General features: G+C 35.2%; 1 protein-coding gene across 1 annotated transcript in view; it reads right to left on the bottom strand.

Moving 5' to 3' along the window:
• Positions 1-308: 308 nt before the first annotated feature.
• The window catches only part of LOC129240124 (disks large homolog 5-like), a 48,085-nt gene continuing 34,577 nt past the window's right edge, over positions 309-13,816 (bottom strand). Inside the window, exons 4-9 of the mRNA XM_054875658.1 lie at positions 12,577-12,707; positions 2,537-2,832; positions 2,135-2,455; positions 1,897-2,068; positions 1,400-1,510; positions 309-859 (exon numbers count right to left, since the gene is read on the bottom strand). Coding sequence (XP_054731633.1) covers positions 779-859; positions 1,400-1,510; positions 1,897-2,068; positions 2,135-2,455; positions 2,537-2,832; positions 12,577-12,707 — 1,112 coding nt within the window. The 3' untranslated portion in view covers positions 309-778. The remainder of the gene's footprint in view (positions 860-1,399; positions 1,511-1,896; positions 2,069-2,134; positions 2,456-2,536; positions 2,833-12,576; positions 12,708-13,816) is intronic.

The following is a 13,816-nucleotide window of genomic DNA, read 5'->3' as shown; positions in this document are numbered from 1 at the left end:
ATTTTCATCTGTTGAATATCGGTTATACATATATATATATATTTTTACTAATACATCAGTTAGATTACAACAACAATTATAGGTAACATGCCTTTTGTTAAATGACACACATATAGAAATTAGTGTTGATAAATTATTGAAAAGCAAATATATATTTTAGTGGCATTTACAGAGGCGGACAAAATTATTCGAACATAGTACTACTTGCAAATTCTCGATTTTAATATTTTACTAATACTATGCTAGTAGAAAATATTTATATTAGTAAATTTAATAACATTAAAAAGTAATCATTTTTGTATGAACAATTGCGCCTGATTCTGGTTTTACTAATATCCATCCGGGTAACCTTTCAGAAATTTACTTCATTTTTGAAAGATGAGGGCAAATTATCAAATAAAAAGGAGTCCCCACTAAGTATTAATCTTTTTTTTAAGTTATATTTTCCATGAAACCAATTGTGTGCACAAATTTGTCTTCGTTAAATGAGAAGACGACATTATTTTATACTAATTATATTTTTATGTGGAATAAACCTATCCTCGGTTTATGTTATTTTTTAATCATAAATTTCAGTAAACACGTGCATTTTGCTTGTTTTTCCTTTCGTGTGAATAATTTTATCCGCCACTGTATATTTGTTAGTGTAGTTTTAGTATACGGGCTAATAAGGTAATAGTATTACGAACGCTGAGAGTATAAAAATATTTAAGTTAATTTTTTTGTTTATTCTTTTCGTATAGTTAGCAGAAAACACTTATAGACTTTGATGAGGTTTCTAATAGTAAATAGTGTCTGTGTCGTAGAATAAATCTTCTAAAAAGCTTACCGGTAAATCACGTGCGGGTTCTCCTTTACGCTGTACAGAACAATAAAGAGAGGGGAAAGAGAGAAAAATTATGTAAAAATATATTTAAGCTACTCTGATAAGTAAACTACCAGACCTGCATGTATAAGGAGTTAGATTAGAATAGAAACCCTAAGAAAACTGACTGCCATTAAACACAACTATCTGATCAACAGTGCTGATGCATTTCCCCAATAGATTCAATTGCCAACACAAAAACTTTTATTTAGAAAAAATTGGTTTTGGTTTTATATAATTTTTCATACATCGATCAAGTAACTAACTTTTCAATCGAATTGAGTGATATAAAATATCAGCCGCACTTCAGGCAAAGTATAAACAAGTTGACCTGCCTTAAAAAAGCCCTTGATTCTGATCCCTTAATTTCTATTTTTCAGCACACTTTGCCTGTAGTTCCCTGACTTGTTATATTTCAATAAAGTCCGTGCTATTAAAAGCTAACAGCATCAAGTTTGAGCCATCAATTATTGTCTTAGGCGCAAAATTTGATAATTATTTGCGATAAGTTAGTACAGAGGAATATTCACTCACCCTGTGCCTCTCAACGCTATACGGATCACGTTCTCTACGATAAACAAGCTCATCGTATCTCGCACGATCCTCTGGGTATATGAGTTCGCGTAGTTCCGTCACCAACGTATGCTGCAAAAACATGAAAAAATTCAAATAAGAAAATATTCCAAAATCAATATTGGTTTTATGCCAGAAGTACAAGTCATTGTCATTGCGATTTTAAAATTCGACTTTATCCCAACAATGACTCCGAGCCAAGAAGAATAAATTTACAAGGTTTGGCCAATAACTATGGTGAAGAACTAAATTGTGAGAGAACTTCGGCTGCCATGACACATGTATTCACACACTCGTCCAATCAGTCGTTGCTCAGTCGCATATCACTAACACAATTTTAGTTCTTTTGTAAACAAATCCAAATTAGCTGAGAGCCGTATGACGGTTTGTTATTGGCCACACCTTCTCAATTCTTTTAACCCTGACTCCGACCCTTTTATTCCATCGTGTGTACTTACTTTCTCGTATGTGTCTAACATTTCTAATAAGACGGCAACAAAGGCATCTATGGTCATCGCTCTCGCAGCATATTCAGCAATATAGTACGAGAGACTTGCAAATTGATGTCGTGGCAGAAGAGAGCGTGCCTTCTCCTCGACCATTGCTGTTACTTGACCTTTTCGACGTGCTCTGTAAAATTAAATAGTTAAATAGTTAAAATTTCATTTTTCAATTTAAGGAGCTTAAACATCTCACCTCGTCCCCGTCGGACTATACGCGTCCCAAGGCTCCATTTCAATGGATGTACAGGAGTGTGGCACTTTACCGACATCGCGTATCACAAGCGACATACGTTTATGGTATTTCAACTGACTGACCGCTTCATCGTGGGTCACGTCAAGAAATGACTGACCATTGACCTCGAGTATCTCGTCGCCGACCATGAGGCCAGCTCGGTCAGCGACACTGTCCTTATCAACGCCGGTGACGAAGATGCCGAGGCCATACTCAACGCCGCCGCGTATCATCAGACCCAACGATTGCCCCGGTTCAATGAGCAGCTCTACGCGTCGTATTCTAAACAACCAAATGCAGTGGGTAAATATGTTGAGCTTTGAATGCGATAATATTTAGAATAGTATGTCTCTATCAACTAACCTTTCTCGACGCTCAGTATGCCGTCCGCCATACTCCATGGGTGGCGATGCGGGACGACCATGTCGGTCCATCCAGGAACATGTCTGACGAAATGGCAAACCGCCCCCACCAATCATCGTCGCTCCGGGCGGTAAGCCGGCCGCCGATTGTGGTAGTAGTGGCGCCATCGATGCATACATGGGATCCCGTGATGAAGGTGGACCGAAGCCATGTAATGGCGCGTGGGAGTTTAGCGTCGGTGGCGAACGTACCGTCATACTGATTTGACGTGATGATTTCAATATCTGCACACATCTCTGCGTTAAGAAAAAATTTGGCAATAGAAGAGACAAAAGAGAAAAGAGAAGGAGGAGCACAGACGAATAAACGAATAAACGAAAATGAAAAAACACAACCCCGAATTCAATCAAAAATATCAAGTAGAATTAAATTATGTAGAAGGAAATAAAAATAAAACGAAGAACACACAAAAGCAAGGATTCAAGGAAACTATGTCAAATCAATCAACTAAACGGCAAAGGACAAGGAAACTAAATATAATAAAAATACGTAAAAAACTCAATTGTAAAATAGCTTTAAGCGCCTGTGGTTGGTTTAGTGATTGTGCCGTGCCGTCGGTCTATTTGTTTATATGTACTTAAACTATGTATTGGTGTTAGTGTCTGAGTTGGAAAGTAACACAGTGCAGTGCTGTAGTGCGAAGGCGGCAATTTTAGGAACTCGGGTACTTAAGAATGCCCACATTTCGACTCAATAAATCTTTATATACCTTTGTGTTATGCATTATTTAATACAAGTACGTAGCAATAGAGAAAAAATATTTTTTTTTTTAAAAGTTTTGTTTGTTTGAAAACTTGTTATCGAAAAAAATTACAAAAGCTTTAGCTTTTTATAAGAATTGTAATACTTATAAAAATTTTATAGAAAACAAAATTAGAAAAGTTGTACTATTTATAAATTCGAAAAATATTAAATTTCCGGAAAGCGTTTCTCTAGCAATAGATTCAGATTAAGAGTAATTGGTTGTGCTTTACAACTCCGTTGAGGAGTTAGTTGCGTTTCTATTCAGTGCGAGACCAAGAAAAAAGTCAGTATTTTATTCGACAGATTTTGACCAGATGGATTGATAAACATTTGGTTCGGCTCACTATTTGCAAGAAGACGAAATCTTTGAAACTGCTACTAGATAGAAAACATGTCAAAATTTCTTACGTTAAACCTAAGATTTTTAATAAAAAATTATAACTTTCAGGCTCACAGCACTGAAAAATTTCAGTAGAGATGAGATATCTGCAGATTGTAATTTGAGAGTCTGAGGGTCAAATACCCTACGCTAGTGCTTCGAGTTATCAGGCAGAAAATACATATCTTGCGGTGACCTTTAGTTAGCGAGAAGGAGTTCCCATAAATATCGACCGTCACCTGTTGCTGATAGTTATTGAAGTTATAGGAACGTATAGCTGATAAGTTTGCCGGCTCTTGACCTGATTGGCTAATACTTTGGTACTTACTTTTTATGTTTTTTAGTTTGTAAAGTTTTAAAAAGTATTCTAGTTTTTATGATTATCGACGAATAGCGCTAAGTTTACTTAAGCTTTCAAAAAACAAATTTTTTGACATTTTATGCTTGGTGCAGGCCATTTAGAAAACGAATACACAGTTAGGTCAGGTAAGTGCTATTCTTAGTGCAAAATTTAAAATTGTGATATCACTTATGCTGTACGAGTACTATTAGTAATACTGTATTGCAACCATGTGAACCATAAACTAATCTTTGTTAACGAAAATTGCAAAGAGAACAGAACTAAAGCTTTAAAATTGAACTAATAGAACGAAAATTTGTTAAGATCGAATAGAAATCAGAGAACTGAATCAAATAGACATTGATAAACAAATGAAAACTAATCTATTGCCAATTTTTTCTCATTGTGTATTAGAAGTGTCGAAGGAAATTGTGTCACATGGCCAATCGTTTAGTCAATTAAAATTTAACTCATTTGAATAAAAAATTAGCGAATTTGGAATTTTCGCAGGGAAATTGGTTGGTTTTGTTATTTGAATACATATTATTAATATCAGTAATTTTAATAAAATATATAAATATTGTGGCAAATGGGATGTATGACTACTTTGGTGAATGACTGGAATGTGGACAATGAAATGATTTTTTTTTTTTGATTTTTCGAAAGCTTTTAAGAACATTTTTGCATTTAGTAATGGTGATTTATTACACAAAAACTACATACTAAAGACTACTTGCTGCTAAATTTAGTGAAAGCCTAAATAATGCTTAACTGCCTCTATAATTTTGAGGAATGAAGCCAGAAGTGTATATATTTAATATTGCTTTGATTTTTTAACTAATATGAAAATTAATGAGTGTAAATAAATTGATAGAACAATGAGCTGTATAAGCTTTACTGCGGTATAGACGTAGCGCAGCGAACAAAGATTCAGCGGCTACGTTGGCTGGGTCATGTCGAATGAAAACAAACCCTCCGGCTTTAAAAGTATTCGATGCGGTACGAGCTGGTGGTAGCAGAGGAATAGGAAGGCCTCCTGCGTTGGAAAGATCAGGTGGAGAAGGACTAGGCCTACTGGCGCCGGTCAACACAAGAAATAAATGAAAAGCTTTTAGGCAGACTGCACCTATTGCATCCTAATCCGTGGGTAATAAAAAACGAATAAAAATTGTACAAATTCATTCGCTAAGACGTTTTTTGTGTTCCTGTTTAATAAATGCCCTTATTTAAGAAATATCACAGCAACAAATATTTTCCCTATATTATCAATAAAATTATTAAGTTAAATATTGGAAAAACTTTCAACCTTACAAGCCACCGGCGCTCAGCTTGGCAAAGATTTATCGTTTGACCTCCATTTTTCGCATATTTTCTTTTTTATAAAATATGCATATAAACTAATTATGACCATCATCGATATATATTATGAAACGTTGGCCCGTAATTAGCACACAAATGGCATTTATTTCTTTTTTTCATATTTTTGGCGTGGCAATCGGGCTTTCGTTGGTCGACATTTTGAACAACTTCGGTCAGCTGCTGCCAATTTTTTGGTTAAACAGTTAACCTGATTCCGCGGAAAATAAACTACAATACAATTATGCATACATACATACATGTACGCGTACATATGTATATAGCTGTATAGGTATGTAAGCGCGTCATTGCTTAACTAAAAAATAATGAGTACTTCTGTGAATATTTGCACGTTTATATTTTGCTGATAATGTTCGGCGCCTCTAAATACCAAGCAGGAAGTCACATTGTCACAAGAGTATTGACGAACTAGTCTCTTTAGAAGTAGTAATAGGCCTGACACAGTATGCGCAAGGTTATTTCAACTAACTATATCTACAATTGCTAACACGAAAATAGCTGCAACAGAAAAATGTTAGATTTTTACAAAAAAATTGTATCTACGATGTGACTAAAAAGTTTTTATTATCGTTTTGAAATATTATTCTCTTCTTTAACTGGACACATATAAAAATCAGTTATAAAACGAAAAACGTTTGATAATAAAGGTAGACATTCAGGGTTAACATTAAAATAGTAGTGGTCCTGTATGTATGCATTCTGACCAAGTTTGTAAAACAATTAAAGGAAATCTGCTTTGACAAAATTTACAAGTACATACAAAGTTGAAACTAATATTTAATTGAATTTCACAAATTTTGTATTACGGCAGCACAACGGCGGGGCAGAATTAGGCAAAGAATTCACCAAATTTCTCAAAGTTTTTGATTATTACTCAGTTTGTCATTGTGTACAGCCTTTTTGAAGTCTTCCCACAGATTTTCCGTTTAGGATCTTTATCCTGCCGGTAGACCCATTCTACTGGCATTTCTTCTCTGCAATACGGCAACATAACATTATGCATTATTTCCACATCAATATTGGTGCGAATTATGCCATCAATTTTGTGTATGAGGTCTGCGCCAAAATATGAGAAACATCTCCATACCTTAGTTTTGAGCCGCCATATTTAATGCTTTTTAAACTGTATTTTAGCTGATTCTCGATGCCAGGTGGACGTGTAATATATTTCCTTGAACTCGTACCAGCATAAAAAACTATTTTCGACTCGGCAGCCCTCAAAATATTATGTCAGTTTTTCAGCTAGCATTTTTTCTTGCAAATTTCAATCGTTTTGCCGAATGTTTTGGTGTGGCGAGTGGCTTTTTTCGTGAGCTACGACCTGCTAATCCAACTTTCCGTAGTCTTCTACGTACAGTCATGTCAGACACATTTACGTGAACTTCTTTTTTTAATTTGTATGGCTGATTCCATAGGAGCCTCTTTGGAGCACCTTACTTTTACTGCGATCGTCTTGTAGGCATTTTCTCGATTGCCTCCTTTTTTTCCCGGCTTTTCCACAAATTTGATTGCATTTGTAATCAGTCATGAAAGTATATTTTATATTTCTTTGTAAGATTTTTCAATTTCTGAATCTGCTTTCGTTGCTCAGTGGTGCAACGTTTCGCTCGAAGAAATATGTGCATGACACTCATCAAAATTTAGAAAACATATAAATAAACAATAAAAACGTGCTTTCCTCTAAATCTGCGCACAGTTTTATTAAGGGAGGGGTCTAGGGTTTGACTTTTAAAAAATCGATTTTTTGGAAATAGCTTTTTCTTATAGTAAATCATCTCAAAAATATTGTCCCAAAATTTCAGCTCAATTGGAGCAAAACTTTTGGAGTTATAGACGTTTCTGTCCCCACTCCTCTGCGACAGCTGCGAGCGTTTGGAGCGGAGCGTTTTTTTCAAACGCGTTTTTCTCGAAACCACTTTTTCAAAGTCCGTGACTATTAGCACTTCAACAATATTTAACCGATCCTTTTCAAATTTGGTATACAACTTCTATATATAAAATACCTCCCCCCCCACTGAGAGATTTTTCACTTTTTTGTTTTACATTAAGGGCGGTGGAACTTATACAGCGAAAAAATCAGTGAAAATCGCACTTTTTGCTTCAAAAACGCGCTGGCAACGTAAAAATGAAAAAAAAAAAAAAAAAAAATCGGAGCCAGTGGGGGGGAGGTTTTGGTGATAATTTAACCAAAAAATTCTGTTTTTTTTATTTCAGGTGATTCTACAGCTAGATACGATAGTCACCGCAAATCACCTTTTGGAAAAGGCGTTTTCGGAAAAGTTACCTCACCGGCTTATTTCCCGATATTTTCTTACAAAAATTTAGTACAATATTGTTGAAATGATGCTTTATAATGTACAAAAAGTTTAAATACATTTTCACTATTCATATCTCTAAAGCAAAGTCTCAAAAATTCATTAAAAAAAATGCTCAAACCCTAGACCCCTCCCTTAATATTTCTTGTATAACCTTAAAAACCTGAAGGCACTGTTATTTCAATGTTGCACTTAAAAACATAGCGACGCCAATAAGAAACCGTTATTTAAGTAGTTGCCATATTTATTCAGATAAACTCTATACATCTGAAATCTCATAACCCTTCGTAGATATTTGGTACTGAAATTTTCTTTTGTATGATTAGGAATAAAAAGCATGACTTCAAATTATTTTTGTAAGTGCACTGCTATTTTCATGTTCATAGCTGTTTATAGACTTCACATTTGTTTTGCGTTAGTTTCAAACTGGCCCTTAGATGCACTCATACTTACATTTATGCCTCTATATATCTATATAATTGGCGCGTACACCCTTTTTTTGGGTGTTTGGTCAGGCTCCTCCTCCTTTTTGTGGTGTGCGTCATGATGTTGTTCCACAAATCTTATGCCTCTGTAATACTAGTAAAATATGGGGCAACAGTCGAATCCAACCAAATCTTTTTGCCTCCATTTTGCACTAGCTTGAGGATAGCTGACATACAGGAAGTAGTCCTTTTATCAGTTTCTCTCAATCATTTTGCAGTGCGCATACAAATTATTGTAATTCATGATTGGGCAATTTATTGGAAAGGCGATGCAAGCAAAATAACTCTCGTATTTCCGGTATTATCCGTAGCTTTAAATGAAATGAAAATTAAATTTTGGAAAAACTGTTTGAATTCATGGCGTATTTTTGTTTTCTTCTTCAATGCGTTCGATCGCACCTCAAACTGCATATTTCAAGTCGTACATATATAAGTAAGTGTAAATTTGTACGTGGGAATGTGGCCACTTGTATTGCCATGGATGTAGGTATTTACTCATGTGTAAATATGTATGCAAATTGCATTCAAATGTAACTGAGCGCTCTGTGTGTGCAAACGGCGCATCAAATTCGCATGCGGTTTTTTGCGTTCACGACTCAAATTTATGTTGCATGAATGGTGTCTGACACCAGCGCTTTATTATTATCACGCCGTTTTTCAAGTCTTTTTCTTGATTTTGTGTGTGAATGCACTTTGAAAATATCTGCACTTCAATAACAAATGATTCACTTATATACGAGTGCATTCACTCACACACAATGTGTACGTATGTACATGTGTATATGCCTAAGTATGCATGTAGGCGATACACTTTTTAATAAATAAATTTTAAATATTTGCATTTATTGCTTGTGAAAAATTGCTATGAGTACACTACTGTTTTGAATTGAAAATTGCATATGATTAAATATATTTTCCCAAACCAGTGACCGCATTTTCCATATACAATTGCACGTTTAATAATCTACAAAATTAACAAGGTTTACTTCAAACGCTAATTGTAACAAAGCCGAAAATTCACGCCAATTTGGAAGGTACGAAAATAAAATGTAATTATTGAGCTACAAAAAAAAAATTATATTAATTAGGAAACGATTTCATTTTAGCTTGACTTTATTTATTCAATCCTCATTTACCTTACAATGCTTTCAAACGTAGTATTTCTAAATATGTTTGAAAAATAAGTTTGGAATTTTATATTCAAATTTTCCAACTGAGCAGATAAACAGAATTTGTCATAAGAGGACAAAATTTTAAATGGAAGGTTGACTCAAAGTCAGTTCCCTAGGTTAGCCCTGCCTGCTCAATGTTAGTCGTTTCGAAAGCTAAATATAACGGGAGAAGAACAAGAAAGTTACAAGGAAAAGTGAAAAGGAAATGTGAGAAAATTGCAAGGGCAGCGGAAAGTCATTACTGATACGTTATCAGAAGTGCTGAAGGAGGGAGAACCAACACTTTGAACCTTAGCCTTGCGAAAGCAGGGAATCTAAGATGATTGGGCAATAATTCCACTCTTTCGTTTTGCAAACAGCTGCCACAGTAACGACATGAAATAATAATAATTAATTTGTATTTTGAAATCTAAATTATACACGAATATTATTATATAAATACTTATGTTTCGTAAAGCTGATGGCCTAGTCGCTAATGCTTTTTTAATTCATTGTGATTGTAATTCATTACTTTTCCAATTTTCAAAAAAAAAAAAAAAAAAAAATTTGAGTTGACTCGCAATTCCTACAGGGAAACATGCGCCATCATTCTCTATTGCGATGGAACGCTCGTTTCGTGTCAGAGTCGTATCATTCATCCATTTGTAAACCTCAATTCGAATACAAAAACAAACGAATACAATTGCTTCTAACGTGGCTATAACGTAAGTAATAACATTCTATGACGAATAGTAGGTGAAACAATGAAAAGTAATGTCAAATTCAAACGAAAGCAATTTTTGTCTTGTTTTAAAAAATAGTTCTTATTTTAGTGTTAAAAAACTACTAGAACACAGTTTGAGTTGTTAATATAATTAGAGAATTTTGCGCCTGGCTAGAGGCGCTCCTGAATTCGGAGCTGAAAAACTCCCATCTGATGCCTAGTGGAATGAAAAGGCCAATAAATTAAACGCATTTGGACTTCCGCAAAGAAGTGGGATTGAATGGAAAAAGGTGAGTGTAAGCCCGGTAGGAGCTCGGTTGTACATACATAGAAATTGTGAAATTCTTAGTATCTTAGTAAGATTTTATCCATAGATTTGAGATGAACTTAAAAGTCGGACTAAACGGAACATAGCTGACAACCAATTTTAACGTTGCCGGCGGTGGTATATATCGCCACTCAACATCGGTCCACGGGAGTGGACTCAAGTTGAGCGGTACTTGGAATAGTTGCACCTACAACACCATTTATACCTGCACCACCAACATCTACACTTTTAACAATAACTTCCATAGGCATAAGAACACCAATAACTCAAATACTCAAAAGTTAGCTGAAAAAGGATAACCACTTTGAAAAAGTACTAATTTTTTAATGCTTAAATTAATTACATATGGACTCGGGCCACTCAACCAAAAGTAGTCTGGGGACTACTACTCTTTTAGCTACCTGCTAAAGAAACTGCAACACTATTTTGGGAACGACTCGGAACTAGATCCGGCCAAGGACGTCACTTCAGCAGCATTTGCTTAAACACTTTGGGTGCCTACTTCATCAAAGATCTGCTACAACATCTTGAACGTTTTTGAAGTGGAAGAAACTTTAAGTTTCCAACCCTCAAATAGAAGAATACAAATTAAATATTTACTTGTAATCCTTAAGTTTCTATTTCAATTCCTTTGCGATGAATGGGGAAGTGGACTCGATTTTTTAATCCCGAGTTTTTGTGTAACCTCAGTTTTGTATAAAGCTCCTGGCTTTTAAAACATTTTACTACTAAATCAAATAAAAAGTTAATTTGTCAAGCCTGTGGATCATTTACCTTGACATCTTTTCTCATTACTAGACAACTTTAGGCTGACAGTTATATTATTTTCGTAATTTTGCTTCAAAACACTTTACCCCCTCGACAGTAAATCGTTAACTAAGCTGCAAACTGCACGCAAATTCTTCCTTTTCTGTTATCTAATTATTCTTTCCTGGTAGCTCACAAAGTATTTGCATACAGCAGCCGACACTATTACTCACATGCCTACGCACATACATACTCATGCAAATAACGGATTGTCCTTCCAGTTGCAGTGGCAACTACAACAACTCAAGTGTCGAATACCACCGACAGATATGCAACTTATAAATCGACTCAGTTAAATAGACGAGATGGTTTCATCCACACAAAATCTACATACGTACATCTATAGGAACTGCATAAATGAAGTGAATGGCGAATATGAGCATGAATAGTTATTGTTGTGAGTGGGTAAACGTTTGGCGGGTGTGTAAGCTGATCGACAACAATTGATATTACTGTTGAATGTAGAGTATCACAACATCTGCTCATCGTCGGCTTTATTAACATCTTGTGTGCATGTGCGCGTGGGGTGTGTATGTGTGTGACGTTGGTATGAAATGCAAAGGAAATTACATTAAAAATCAATAAACTGTACAACAACATTAAAAAATTTACAATGCTCCTCAACGTTAACTTCATTGTTAGTATAATTTAATGGCTTTTGCTAAGCCTGGATAGCAATGAGTTATTAGTGTGTGTGCGAGTGTGGGTGAATGTATGTGATAATGTGAAAATGTAGGAGTATAAATGGACTGCATTTATAGCAAAAATGTACATACATACAGATATGAAATATGGCAAGTGGCATTCATAGACATGTGCATGTGTTCATGTGTGCATGAGTGTAAGTGTATTATGGCGAGATGATGGCTGTAATGTGGCAACACTTTTGTGCATAATTTATGTGTATATGTATGCGAGTGGTACATTGAATTCATCATGAATGGCGAAAACTATTGTCATTGTGCTACCCATATAAACCGTATGCAGAACCATACATGTATATGTGCGCATGTGTGCGTACTTGAAGCTGTTAAATGGTTGATTATGAATATACTGAGTTTTACATGAAATGCGTGTGTGTATGTATGCACTTATTTTTGCTACAAATCTACTTCAGCGAACTTTTGCTATAAGAATGAGCTATGCAGTGTGTATTTGAGCATTTCTTTGTATGTATGTGTGTATGTGTCTATGCTTAATGATCAATCGATTGTTTGATGGCATGATAGTTCGATTGATTGATTGGCTGACTACTCGATTATATAGCGAGTGGTTATAGATATGTTTTAGGTTAGTGGTGATAATATTTGCTAGCCGGTATCATACTCACTTTTAACGCCTCCTCGTGATTTATTGAAGTGAATGGCGTACCATTCACCTCTAGGATTGTATCACCGGGGCGCAGGCCGGCGCGCTCTGCAACTGAATTCTCTTCGATGCGTGAGATATAGACGCCTAATCCTGTCGTGTGCCACAATTCCCACAATCACCACGTTTCCGTTGCGTATTAGTGTAGTTATTAAATCGTTGAATTGCGTGTTCGTTGAGGTGATTAGATGCACAATTGGTATTGTTTTGTAATTGATGGCGATATGAGGCAGAAGTGGTGAAAGATAAGAGGAAATAAATTAATTTTAGTTGCTTCTATATTGAAAACTAGGTTATCATGCCCAATTGAATATGGATTTTATGCCCGTATACCTTAAGTTAGCTATTGAGGTTACCATAAAATTTATGGAGAAAACATTTCCAACTAACTCAAATGGTTTTAATATCAGCATAGTGGTGCTTATTAAGTAGCACTTCAAATGAATGCCAAGAAAAACAAAAAAAAATCAAACTTTTTATGACTATAGGTGGTAGAGTTCAAAACACTCTCGAGCGATATGTGTATCAGGGAACTCTACAATAACATGTTTCTCTAAGCTATTCTTAATCGCTTTCAAAGCCAGTGAGAGTACTGATGTAAATTTCCTTCTAATTTCAAACCCAATGACCCTACTATATACTCCAAATCAAAGTCATAAAATCACCATCCGTTGACCAGCTAATTTAAATTACTGTTTTATAAAAAATTTAGTTTATTTTGTATCAGAGGGGCTGATCAAAGTTTTTAGCTTTGTAAAGGTCTTACAACAATTCAAAAAATGCCCATCAAAATTTTATACTTTTTAATATGAATTAAAAAAATGTACGCCCGGTACGCCGTTTTATAGTATTTTCTATTTTAGTATAAGAAACTGGAAGTTTCAAGTGGCTGAGTGCAATGAATTTATTATTCAATTGACCCCGAAAGAAGTTGGCAAGGAAATAAACAAAATTAAGCTTAAAAAGTATCCCGGATTCGATTTAATCACGGCTGAAAATTGCATTGACTATTTGACCAGTTTAGTTAACCAGTGCCTCAGCCTTAGGTACGAAAACAACGAGTTTTAATTTATCACTCCCAAGGAAGAAACGTAAAGTACTGGTTGGAGGACTAACGGGACATTGTTTCACTCCATTTCACGCAGCTAAAATGGGATTGGTTCAGAACGGCGCGTGAAACTTATGCGAAGAAGAAAAGGGTA

Source organism: Anastrepha obliqua, chromosome 3 (assembly GCF_027943255.1).
Source record: "Anastrepha obliqua isolate idAnaObli1 chromosome 3, idAnaObli1_1.0, whole genome shotgun sequence".
NCBI classification, from domain to species: domain Eukaryota; kingdom Metazoa; phylum Arthropoda; class Insecta; order Diptera; family Tephritidae; genus Anastrepha; species Anastrepha obliqua.
This window is presented reverse-complemented; position numbering and strand designations above follow the sequence as displayed.